General features: G+C 42.1%; 1 protein-coding gene across 7 annotated transcripts in view; it reads left to right on the top strand.

The window, feature by feature from the left end:
• The window catches only part of CDC42BPA (CDC42 binding protein kinase alpha), a 184,234-nt gene that overhangs the window by 165,558 nt on the left and 6,556 nt on the right, over positions 1-12,120 (top strand). For 4 of the 7 annotated variants that reach the window (XM_069009291.1, XM_069009289.1, XM_069009290.1 and 1 more), the window contains 2 exons: positions 467-584; positions 11,650-11,767. In XM_069009291.1, coding sequence (XP_068865392.1) covers positions 467-584; positions 11,650-11,767 — 236 coding nt within the window. The other 3 variants (XM_069009295.1, XM_069009292.1, XM_069009294.1) reach the window with 3 other exon arrangements.

Below are 12,120 nucleotides of genomic sequence, written 5' to 3'. Positions count from 1 at the left end.
AAATGCATCCTTGCCATTTTGAAGAGCTTTTAATTCTGACCACAGACTGAGAAAGGTACTGCAGTATTATTTTAATTCTATTTTCATATTTTATACCTCATTTTCATCTCCACTTTGTAATATATCACAAGTAAGTTTGGCTTTTACTCATCTTACTGAGCTTTTTATCAGCTCAATCTCTGAATATTGGTAACTACTGGACATGGGCTGTTAGTCTGTAAACAGCATTCTTTTATCCTGGCCCCTTGCCCTCTCTTCAAGCTGGAAGCTTCTTCACACCAGTACTGACAGCCGGGGTTTATCACTGTTAACATGTTAAATAGTCATAGAATCATGGAATTGTTTAGGTTGGAAAAGACTGGCTAATTTCCATTTTAAAATAGCTGATAATCAAAGCTGTACGTGTTTTATAAATGCCCATCCTCACGTCAGAGGAAATCCCTAAACAAAGTATCTTCTCTTCCAGGGAGATGCTACGCGATCCAGAAATGAGAAATAAGTTAATTTCTAACCCAACTAATTTTAACCACATAGCACATATGGGTCCAGGAGATGGCATACAGATTCTCAAAGACCTCCCAATGGTAAGTACAAAAGGACATGTGAGAGTGACTGACTGCTGCAGAGGCTGCAAATAAGTGAGAGAAAAGCAAGTATGGTTTTAATGTATGACCAGTGATGTGTTTCATATCAGGAACAGTGTATCAAGGGAAATGGAGCTAAACATGATCTGCTGTATGTAATAACATTTAAACAAGGAGGTTGACAGGCATTGAGTGGAGGAGGAGGAGGAGGAGTGCCCACTGTCTCTGGAGTTTTAAGACAGGTTGGCCTCACAGTGTTGATGATGATTTTTATGACCCATATGAAGGGGCAAAATTTTGTTGATTTGAGCCTGTGCTCTCTGTGGGTATGGAAAGAGAAATTCCTTTCTCCATGAACTGTAGTTCAATTCCTTTTTTTTCTCCTCCCATCTTTAGCACCAGCTTAGCCTATCTCTTTACAGCCTGTTTTCCTGTAGCAATGCAGTAGTGTGTGTTGCCTGAATTTCTTTCCATGCCAAACGTGCTATTTTTCCTGCTCTCTCCAAATTAAGTAGTCTCAGTGAAACAGAACTTCTTGCATAAAATCTAACCTTTTAAGTTGAAAAATGGAAAAAGGAAACAGGTAATAGCACATGTTCATTTCCATAAAACCTCATGTAGAAAATACATTCATTTGCAAGTTACTGAAATCTGTGATGAGCTTAAGACTAATTAATACTTTGCTCATAAGGAAGTACCAGACTGCTTGCTTCAAGCTACCTTGAGCATCTTTTGTGTGTTTATGTGGTCTGTATGGTTTTCTAAACATGTCCACAGTGACACAGATGTGATTCAGAAGATGCTAATTAGCACTGTAAGAAAGATGAGATGTTATGATAAAAACAGATGAAATTTGTTCCAGCTTAAGACTCAGGCATTAGCACAGAACTGCTGTCTAAAATGTTCACCATTTCTACTTGGAGTTTGTGCATAAAGTAGGAAGTAGATGCTGAAATTGGGATTTTCTGATGCTGAAAAGTGCAGAGGAAACAACAGTAAGACTGGAAAAATAAAGTGCACCATGCAGTTGCAGTAGTTTGGGAGTTTAGGAGCATAATCTCTGGTCTTTGGATACTCATTTTACCTCACTTTTGCAGCAAATGGTACTTTCATGTTACACTTGACTGTAAAGTCTGCACTTTGATTTATTTTAAAGCTCATATTAGGCACACTCTGAGAAGGCTCTCAGTAACAAATATATTCAGTGTAATGAGAAAAAAACAGTACTGTATGTGTGTATTTTTATAAATGATAATCATTTTTATAAATGAACACATAATGAAGGAGCTGTGTCTAGAAAACACATGACAAATCCAAGAGATGTTGGCAGGTAGTGTTTATCTTACCTGCATACAAGAATGCATGTGTCTAATGTTAGACAAAGAACAATCATTTGCTTCAGGGCAGGTTGTAGATCAGAACCTTTCTTAATTTCTCCATTTCTGGTAAGTTCTTTAAAATATTTGTGGCTCTTCTCAAGCAGAGAAAATAATCTGCTACCTCTATAGGAAGAGCAGAAGTCGTCCTGTGTCACACCATCAGTAGTTGAAAGTTCATAGCAATCAAAAGCTGCAAGGACTCTTAATCAAGCCCCACATCTGACAAGTGTAAAACAAGGAATAATTCTATCTATAGGAGGGAGGGGATTTTCTGCATCATTTCTTCAGCAGTGTCATCTCTCAATGGCTTTCAGCTTTGAATCCATCCTTATTGCACTTGCCTTGTATTAGCTCAAAGGTCCTGTTTTAAGTTAGGACTGGTACTGTGCTATTACCAGGCAATAGGGTGTTTTCAAAAAAATTCATTATTCACTTTCAACACTTAAAAGTGATGAGAAGAATTAGAAAATGTGTACAGTATATAATTGATTACTGCACTTGTTCCACTGCTGCAGCTTCTTTTTCAAAAGTTATTACTAAAACCTCCTTTTTGCAAGAGAGTGTCAGTCTTAATGCTGGGAGATGTCACTGCAGACAAAGCAAATTTGTTGTGTATTTTTCCATCAGTTCCTTGCAATGTCATGTTGTATTTGTATTCCTAACTTAATTGGTACAGAATTGCATCAAGCACGGGACTTGAAAGTGTGTGAATTTGAAAATGTAACTTGAAATCAGGAAATAAATGTTCTGCCAAGAGCTACTTCAGTCCAGGCACCTTTTTCTTTTCCAGCAGCTTCCTGTAAGGTATTTGCCTGGACTGAGTTTTCATTTAATCCATTCCAGACTAAGAACTTTGTTTATCAGGCACAAAAATAGAAGAAAAAGAGTTGTGTGGGCATTTGGGGTTATGTATTGAGTCTAATGTTTCATTGGAAAGAAAATTAGTATCAGAAGAGGTCATGGAAACAGAGAATGTTTCCTGAAGAATCAGTACACAAGGTAAAGAGTAATCATCCAACCCTGTGTACAGTTCATGTGTATGGTGGTTCCTCTTCCAGAGCATGGAATTACTTCACCAGTTTCTTACCTTATTCCAAAAAGGTGAAAAGCTGGGAGATTTCTGTGTTGCTTAGCATGTGTCCTGATTTTGCAGCTGGGACATCTTCTTTGTATTTTTTTAATAGATTAGCATGGTTCATAAGAGAAGGTATTTATTTTTAACCAACTATGGGAGGAATGCCTGTTCTTGTTTGTGGAAGTGAATGGTAAAATACATTTTTGCATTTAAAGAGGGCTGTGGCTGGGGGTAGCAAGCAGTGCAAGGCTAATAGTCTGCTCAAATTCTCTTCATCCAGCTATTTTAGGTGGTACAGCTACTTTTTTTATGGGATACTAGAATGCAGAAAGTGCATGAAAGAGTGGAGTGGGCCTTTTTATTTAGTTTCTTCTGGTTTATTTGAGCACCTTCAAATTTGGCTGGATCTACCAACAGAAATTTTTCACCACCATGAGCTTTCACTGGAGTCAGTATAGTGCTGTCTGGGCAAAAGGGTCCTTAGGGTAAGTAGGTTTTAGTAGAGAAGAGATATTTTAATCTCTGTGTTGAATGAGATTGTCACAAGCTAAATAGCCAGCTCAGCCCAGCTTTTACCTAGCACACATTGGTGAACTTTGTGAAGCAAATGACCATTTTATGTATATGGATGTGTTTATATTTATTCATTAATATACACATATTCACTTAATAGATGCAATGTGAATCTGAGCAAAACTCTTCTCTGCAGCTCCACTGCCTTTTTCAAGGGGAAATGCCAAGAATTGAGAGAGGCAGAGTCAGAACTGGTAGGGATTGCCCTTGCTGGGTGGGCTGGGCTGTGTCTGTTGGCAGGAGGGGACCTGCACTTGTGCTGCCCTAAGCCCTGGCCTGGTGGATGCAGAACCTGCCTGCTCTCTGCCCACCTCTGTTTTAATGGTGTCTTCTAAAAGAGCAGCTTTAGAGAGTTTAATTTGTGTTGTAACCAGAATAAAGGGAGTGTTTTAAACTCTTTTGCTCTATTTGATGTGTTATATCACGTGCCTGCTTGTGTACAACATACCTGCCTGTGTGTTTGCCCTTGCTGGTGCAGCCACACGAGGGGGAAAGATGCTTTCTCTGTGTGTTGTTTTCCGGTGTTTCCCAGTTTTCTTGATATGCACCAGACACTGATGTGTTTGTGGGAAGTTGCAGTCTATTGGCCTAATCCCACATTATTCTTTCTGTGAACAGACACCCTTGACTTCAGTAGAGCCCTGGTGTTTGGGCAGAACCATGCCTAAGGCTTAGAGAGAGATCAGGTTTAGGGGGTTTCAGGCAACTGTAAATTTGCATCCTTCTTTTCTTCATGGTGAGCACTCCCACTCTGGCTTTGGGACACAAGTTGGTGGGCTGCAACACGTCAGAAACCAGAAGCTGTTGTTTCCTGTTAGCAGAGCAGTAAATCAGTACATATTTGTGTTTTATTGCTGTGGATCTGGGTCATTGTCTTGTTTTGTACAATTTAGAATCGTTCCTGTTAGTGTATCCCCAAACTTATTTGTTTACATGTTTTTCTTCCCTAGCAGCCTGTCACCAATTAACCTGGCCGTACAGTCTGGCCTCCCTTCTGCCCTCTTGTCCCTTGAAGCCACTTTATCGTGGATGCTCCTTTGTAGTGAAGATCTGAAATCTGGAACTGCACTTACTGCAGCACAGACCACCTCTCTGTGTACATCAGATGTACAGGATTGATTTTGCTTTCATATTCTGCATGCCTGAGTATTTTTATATACAAAAGCTGGTCTTGACTGCCATTATATTTGAACATTATGCTTCAGTTTGACCTCATTATACATGAGCCATTCTACTTCCATTCTAGATGATGTGTGAAGCTTTGCTTGTTTCAATTGAGAAACTTTTAGAGTAAATGAATACTTATCTATATTTGGTATTCTTTAAAGAAAATGGGAACCCCATGCATGCATCTAATGGTGGAGTCCATGGAGAAAGTGCCATGGAGTATCATTTTTAAAATGTTGCCATATCGTGGCTTTCTCACATTCATGAATGCTGGCTAAATATTTTCATGATCTGCAGCTGGCCTACCCTCTGCTTTTTAGCTTGTGGTTTTAGACACTGCCATATCTCCCTTATATTGGCTTTTAGGAATGTAGCTGGCTTTGCTGCCAGGTTCTCTGTTGTGAGCAGATAACTCGGCAAAGTCTGCTGTCCTGGACCATTTTGGAATGGTGGCTTCTTGTACTGATATTTAGATGCTGCTAAAGTTACTTAAAGAACAATTTAATGTATATTATGTCTTATATGCCATAATGTGGTAATTGATGTTTTGGTTAACAGGCAAAGCCTCATAATAACCATGTGTTTAAAAAAAAAAAAAAAAAAAAGTTGGATTTTACCAGCTGAAATGAAGAAAACAGTAACAATAATGTTTGATATAATATGTATTGGGATGTGACTTAATGTTCTTCCAGACTTTAATACGTTCCACATACAAAAAGTAGTGCCTTAGGTTTAGTGGAGGGGTAAGCTATATTTTTACCATATTTTATATTTTAAGTCCTAACATTTCTAATGTTACTCAGAAATATCTGTTTTAAGGAGATGAAATCAGTTGGAAAGGGGAAAAGGAACTTAGAAGTTAGAAAGGAGAAAAGGTGTTCTGATTTGCTGTGTCCATAGGAAACCAGCCCAGTGCAGCCCTGGCTGAGCATGTACAGATGGCACAGGGAGGGAGACAGAGCCTTGAAACACTCTTCCATTAAATCTGAATGTAGATGACTTTAAATTTTAAGAGCACTTGTGTCAGCCCATTCTGTAGAGATGAATGAGAAACTGTTCCTGTTCAATTTGCAGGGTTATTCTCCCTTCTCCTTCTTTACATCACACTTTGGGAGCGCGCTGCTCAGCTGACCTGTTAAAAACATTGGAATTTCCCAGTGCTTTCACATTTTATGTGCTGAGGGAGGGCCTCATCTTCTGTGGCACAGGGGTGGCAGTGCCAGGTCCCCTCAGCACTGTCGGGATTAAGCCAGTGTGGAGCAGGACATGGGCCTTGGTCACCTGTCTGCAGAGAGAGAGTTGTCCCAGTGGTCTGACACTAACCCCTTCACCTTCCCACACAGCCTGTGTCCCCACCCTGTCCGAAAGACCGTTCCCTCCTGTTGGAAATACTCTGTGTTTGTTGTACGGGTGATCATTTTAATGGAATCTCTAAAATGCATGAATAACAGAAGGAAATCTCTTAACGATCTCTAACTGCTGTGTATGCTCATCTTTTCTTCTCCCCACACCACCTCACCTGTGTTCACCTTCCTTTGTTTGTGTTATGTCTATTTTAGATTGTAAGCTCCTCAAGGCAGGGAACTGATGCTTCTCAACTGTCTGTAAAGCACCTTTTACAACTGTGGTGCTCTTTGAAATATCAAAAAATAATAAATATTAGAATCTATTCCCAATGAGTTAAAAGTTTTATTTGTTTCTAATGTTTTAGCAACAGCAAGGGCAGCAGGCCCGTCAGAGTCTGTGTCAGGAAGGTGCTCAGAGGACTGGGGGTGGCAGTGTCAGACCCTGTGTGCTGACAGCCTGCAGGGTTTGCTGTCTGCTGTCCCTGCTCTGTGTTTGACTGCGCTTGTGGAACTGCTGGTGCCGATGTAACCTGTACAACCATCCTTCATTGCTTTCTCTCTCTGTTGTCTTTGATAGCAGCGTTCCCCTTATCAATTCCCTCATCATCACTCCCGTCTGATCTCCTCTCCGAGCAACTTTGAGCACATCTACCACATGACTGTTAATTCAGCTGAAAAATTCCTCTCTCACGATTCCATAAACCCTGCATTTTCCCCGCCTCCACGCTCTGTCCTCGATACTCCAGACTTTGTCACTCTGAGGGTATGAACGGCTGAGTCAGGTGTTCACTCTACTAACACTGTGTGGTTTTCCTTTTGCCTGGCTATTAACGTGGGAGAAAACCCCTTGTAAGCTGTTCCTTCCCCCCTCCACTTTCTTTTGTCCCAGACAATTTACTTTCTGCTATCAGCTGGGGTCTTCCCACAGCTCTGACATGCCAAGAAACAGACACTTCATGGCCTTAGAAAAAAAGAAAAGTTTATAATGACTGGGTTGAACGTTCTGCTATGAGAATAACATTTTTAATCATCAGGAAGGCTGTGGGAATTTTGAATGATAAGTTCTCTCTTCCACAGTGTTCATCCTCCAGCAGTCAGAATGCTGCATACCAGGTTGAATTAGGAAGAGGTTCTGGATCTTTGCTGGACCACGCTTTCAAGCTGTTTATGATGAATTCATGTGGAATGAGAGAATTTGTGCACAGTGCTGTACACAGAGGGAGAGACACGCGTAGTGCCTTGGGCAGTTTCTAGGTTGAAGTAAATAAGTGAAGTTAGAATATGTTAGAAACAAGATAAAAATGGAAGTTGGTGGCAGCTTGGTGATGTAGATCCTCTTAACCCTGGTAGTTATAGGCAGAGGCTGAGGCAGGATACTGTTCTGTAGGCATCCTTCCAGTTGCAGAGTAAATTGGAGAGATGGAAGTAGTCTTTCCTTTTTTTCTTGCATTGTGCATCCAGGTCTGCCTGCCTGGGGGTGCTGTGTCCTACAGAAACACAAACCAAAGTGAAGCAGGCACACAGGTACCTGCTGTGCATCTCAGCTGTGTGCCGTGCTGGGGCCTGCAGTTCTGCCTGCGACAGGCTCACAGATAATCAGGAATAACCTGTAGGTAGATGTGTGTGATGCTGTTGTTTGCTCAGAGTTTGTGTGGGTCCAGGCCATGCCCATTGCTCTCATGGGAACATTGCTCTTGGTTTCTGTGGCCCTTGGACACCCCTCATGGCAAACCTTCACTGCCAGGCTGCTTCGAGTGCCTCTGGGCTGCCGTGCTGGATCCCTGTCGCTGGGAAGGTTTTGGAAACATACCTGCATCCAACACTAGACAGGATTTAAAAATGCAGGAGAAAAATAAAGCTCCTCCATATGGCTCCAAAACCAATTTGCACAGCTGAGCTTTGACTGGTTATGTGCATGGTTATGTGTCACTGCTGTAAGGTCCTGGTTGTCACAGCCATTAAACACAAGAGGAATGCTCTGCTGAAATGCAAAAAAAAACCCCAAAACTGTTAAGTTGAATTGAAAGCTGTTTCTCTCCTAGAGGGTCATTATAGGGTCACTGAAGCTGTATTTGAGTTCTGGTTTTTACAGGGTTATTTTAATCCAACTGTACTATAAAATTGTCTGTGTTTAATATGCAGCAATGTATCACCGGACTGTGACCCTCCCTCTACCCTCCCTTTCTCATGTGAGTAGTCTCCCTGGGATCAGTAAGGAATGACCCCTGGTGTTTCAGACTGTAACTCCCAATTTTTTTCTTTAGGAGCATCCTTCACCCTAATGTTGCAGCCTCCTAGCCTAAATTGGAGGAAGAAAAGTGAAGTGGGAAACCTGGAGGGTCGAGATCCTGCCCCTGTTAGCTTCTTAGAGCACTAGAGGTTTAGTCTTGTATGAAGAAAAGTGTTTGTCTCCTTTTTGACTTGAGGGTAGAGGTGCTGGAAGCTGTAAGGAAAGCCAGGCTGTGAGTTTGGTTTCATGTCTGTTCATCCTCCCTTTGTGTTTGGAGATTTTAGTGTAAGAAGAGTGCCATGGTCCCAGGTAGGATTGGATATTGGAACCAGGACAGCATGGAATCCATAGGGAAGTTGAAAAATGACCTGTTAAAGTAGGCTTTTAGAGTCTGTTGTATTATTTCATGGAAGAGTTAAAAGCTGAGGTTTACAGTGTGATGAACAGAGCACTACTTTAAAACAAACCCCAAAACAGGAACGAGCAGCACAATGGACAGAGGAACAGAGGCAGAACAGTTCCTGTGGGTGCTGTACCTGTCCAGTCAGACCCTGTCCCTCATCCCAGTGCCAGAGAAGGTGCCCAGGGAGCAGTTGGAGCGGGAGCAGAGGCTCTGTAACGCTGGCAGTGATTGCACCTACGTAACCCACAGCTCCACTCTCCTGCTGGAATGGGAGGCCCCGAACTATTCTGGGCCTCTCACCCCATTTCACAGTGATTCACTTTGCTCAGCAGCAGCTTGTCTGCTGCTGATTCCCCCCCGCCTCTTCTCTCACCTTTCTCCATTTGGTTCAGCAGTGGGGATGAATCTTCCTGCTAGGATTTCAATTGTTGCTTGAAATGAGGGGTTTTTTTCTCTCTAAGTAAAGCAAGCTCAGGTTTCCTTTTGTTTTTTGTGTTTTTAACCTGCTGCATTGTGCTGCTTCATAACTACTGCTAATAACCACCCTTTATTTTCCTTTGAATCCCCTTCCTGCATCATGTGCACACGACTTCCAGGAGGTTTGGTCCAAAATGCCAGCATCTCTGGCATGTGCTTATTTTATTTTTAGAACAAAGAACAATGAAAGATTTGCTTTGTGGAGAGACTTTCTACGAGGAATTACATGGACGTTGCAAACTGAGATAATGAAAAATAATCATCTCTAGAACACACTATTAAAACAAATGAATCTTTTTTTGTGCACCCACCCATTCCCTCCTTCCCCTGATGTCTGTATGTTGTCTGCTCAGTCACTATGAAGGAGGTTAATCACCTTATCATTAAACATAATTGTTCTCTTTGCAAAATGATCCACTGTAGGTTTATACCAGCCTTGCAACCCCAGTGTACTAACCCCAGTGCACATGTGGTGCTGCCCTTGGATTTCCTTTCTTTCTCAAGACACAGCATAACTTATCCCTCAGCCCCTCAGTTCCTTTGTGTATTGTATGGGGAGTGAGCCTCCATAGTTCAGGTACAGCCAGGATGCTCAAACTCTGCATCTCACTTTATTGCATGGTGAGGAAGCAGGAACTCAGTATTTTGTACTACCAAGTAGGTCGGTTATTCACATTTAGAAACAAAAAAAAAGCAGGGGGGAAGAAGCTAAGCAAGAGACAGCAGTATAATCCCACAAATAATTTAAGAGACTTTTTTAAGCCTTTAGGTATAAATCCTCATTGTGCAGCAGTGGAAGAAGGGAGAATGAAAAAGGGCTTTTCATTGGTAAGGTCTGATTCTCTTTTGCTGGTGTTTGTGAGACTTCTGGGAACAGAGGAGAGATTTTAATTCTTATTTGCTGCACGTTAAAAATCAGCCATTTCTGGCACCCTGGGAGAATGAAAAGCCAAGGGTTGACTGTAAGATCAAAGGAGTCTGTCAGAGCAATGATTCTAAGGATCATTGCAAGACTGGATTTGGCAGCAGGTTGGTAAAATCTACCTGACAAAGTCTGACCTGTGTAAAATCTGTTCCTTACAAAGCCTCAATTTAATTACCCATTTTAAAATACAGATAGAGGCATGAGTAGTACTGAGGGCCTCTGAGAATATCCTCGTGGGGGTGGAGTCTTTGTTCTGGTCTGAACTTTTCATAACACCCTCGTTTAAAGAAGCACTGCAGTTGCAACTATTGTTTTACATTGTGGCTACTTCATCTCAGAGTGAGGATGGGGAAATAATTACATATAAACAGGAGGAAACAAACAGTTATTGCAGAGGGGGGGTCTGTAAATAGTAAGGGAAGTAATTCTTAGAGCTCTCTGCAGTTCTTTCACATTGTGCATCTATGAAGTTCCCTGAACCTAATTCCAGTTAATGGTATTGACTTAATAGTGCAGATCTTGCTCTGTTGATGAGCAGGATGAGGCCTCATATTTAGCCAGAGCTGAAATGACACACATGAGGAAGTCCATCTGGGCTAGGAAGCCAGCTCATATACAGAGAGAGGGGCTAAATATCTGAGAAGTCTTCTCCCCTGAAGTCAGCTGTAGGTTAACAGAAGCAGAAATAAAATCTCCCAGAACTCACTTCAAAGTACTCTTTCCCCTTCTTTCAAAGACAAGTTATGTTTGAGGAACTGCCATATCCAAGTAGGGAAATTGTGGTTTATCTCCTCAGTAAAGGACCGCTTCAGTCCAGTAAGTGATTAATTTGGAAAATCCCACTGGAACTCTCAGGACTCAAAACGGGAGCAATTATCAAAATATGTAGAAAAACAGTGGCACGTGCTCTGGTCCTCCTCCTTGTGCAGGCTGGAAACAGGAGGCTGCTTCTCACTGTGGCTCAGCTGGTGTAGGTTTGGAGGGATGCTGTTAACACCTTTGGAATTTCATAAGTAATTGCTATACAGATTGATCCACTATCTGTTCATAACTCTGCAAGCCTTAGGGATTAACCTGGTTATTGTAACCACTTACACAATCATGGCACAAATGATGGCATCAAAGAGAAATTTTAATGAGATCCTTGGAAGCTTGTGTTCAGAAAGAAGGCAGTGTAACTTGAGTATATCTACAGCAGCTTAATTAGGCTTGCAAACCATCCTTCCAGGGAAATTCTGGAATTACTAGATGTATTCTTTCAGTTGCCTGCACATGTCCATGTAATTCAGCACTTCACTGCCGTGTTGCGTGTGCTGCCAGTCTCTGCACTAAACTGCAGAATATTATTTTGCAATTTTTGCTGACTTGCTGCCCAGATACTCGGCTCTGGTAAGGTCGGGGCTTTGATGTGTTTCGGGGCCTCACTCCACAGAATGCCAGGTTGAGCCAGCAGTGGATAAGTGAACGTGTCGTGTGTGTGTGCATTTCAGAACCTTCGGCCCCAGGAGAGCCGGACGGTGTTCAGCGGCTCCGTCAGCATCCCGTCGATCACGAAATCCCGCACGGAGCCAGGACGATCCATGAGCGCGAGCAGCGGGTTAGCAGCACGTAAGCAAACAGAGCTGTGTTGCTTTGGGGGCTGTGCACAAGTGTTTCAGGGAAAGGGCTGCCTGCAGCTGCTTCTGTCCATGCTGGATAAGGATTTTCCAAAGTGATGGCTGACTGCACTGCTGCTGAGGGCCAGCAGAGTATTTTAGTCCTGCTTTCAAAGGAGCACGGGAATAAGCAGGTAGTGCTTTTGAGAGTCCCACATTTGTAATTTGTCAAGTTTTTTAAATTGGTGTTAGAATTCAAATTGCATTCTTAGCCCTGGGGCTGCTTTGGTCCTGCTCAAGTATTTTAAATCAGTGACAAGTTGTTCATGAGCTCCATGGTTATTAATTTTGTCGCTGAGCTGTGTG

The sequence above is a fragment of the Aphelocoma coerulescens genome, chromosome 3 (assembly GCF_041296385.1).
Source record: "Aphelocoma coerulescens isolate FSJ_1873_10779 chromosome 3, UR_Acoe_1.0, whole genome shotgun sequence".
Classification (NCBI taxonomy): domain Eukaryota; kingdom Metazoa; phylum Chordata; class Aves; order Passeriformes; family Corvidae; genus Aphelocoma; species Aphelocoma coerulescens.
Note: the sequence above shows the minus strand (reverse complement) of the source record. Positions and strands in the feature narration are given on the sequence as shown.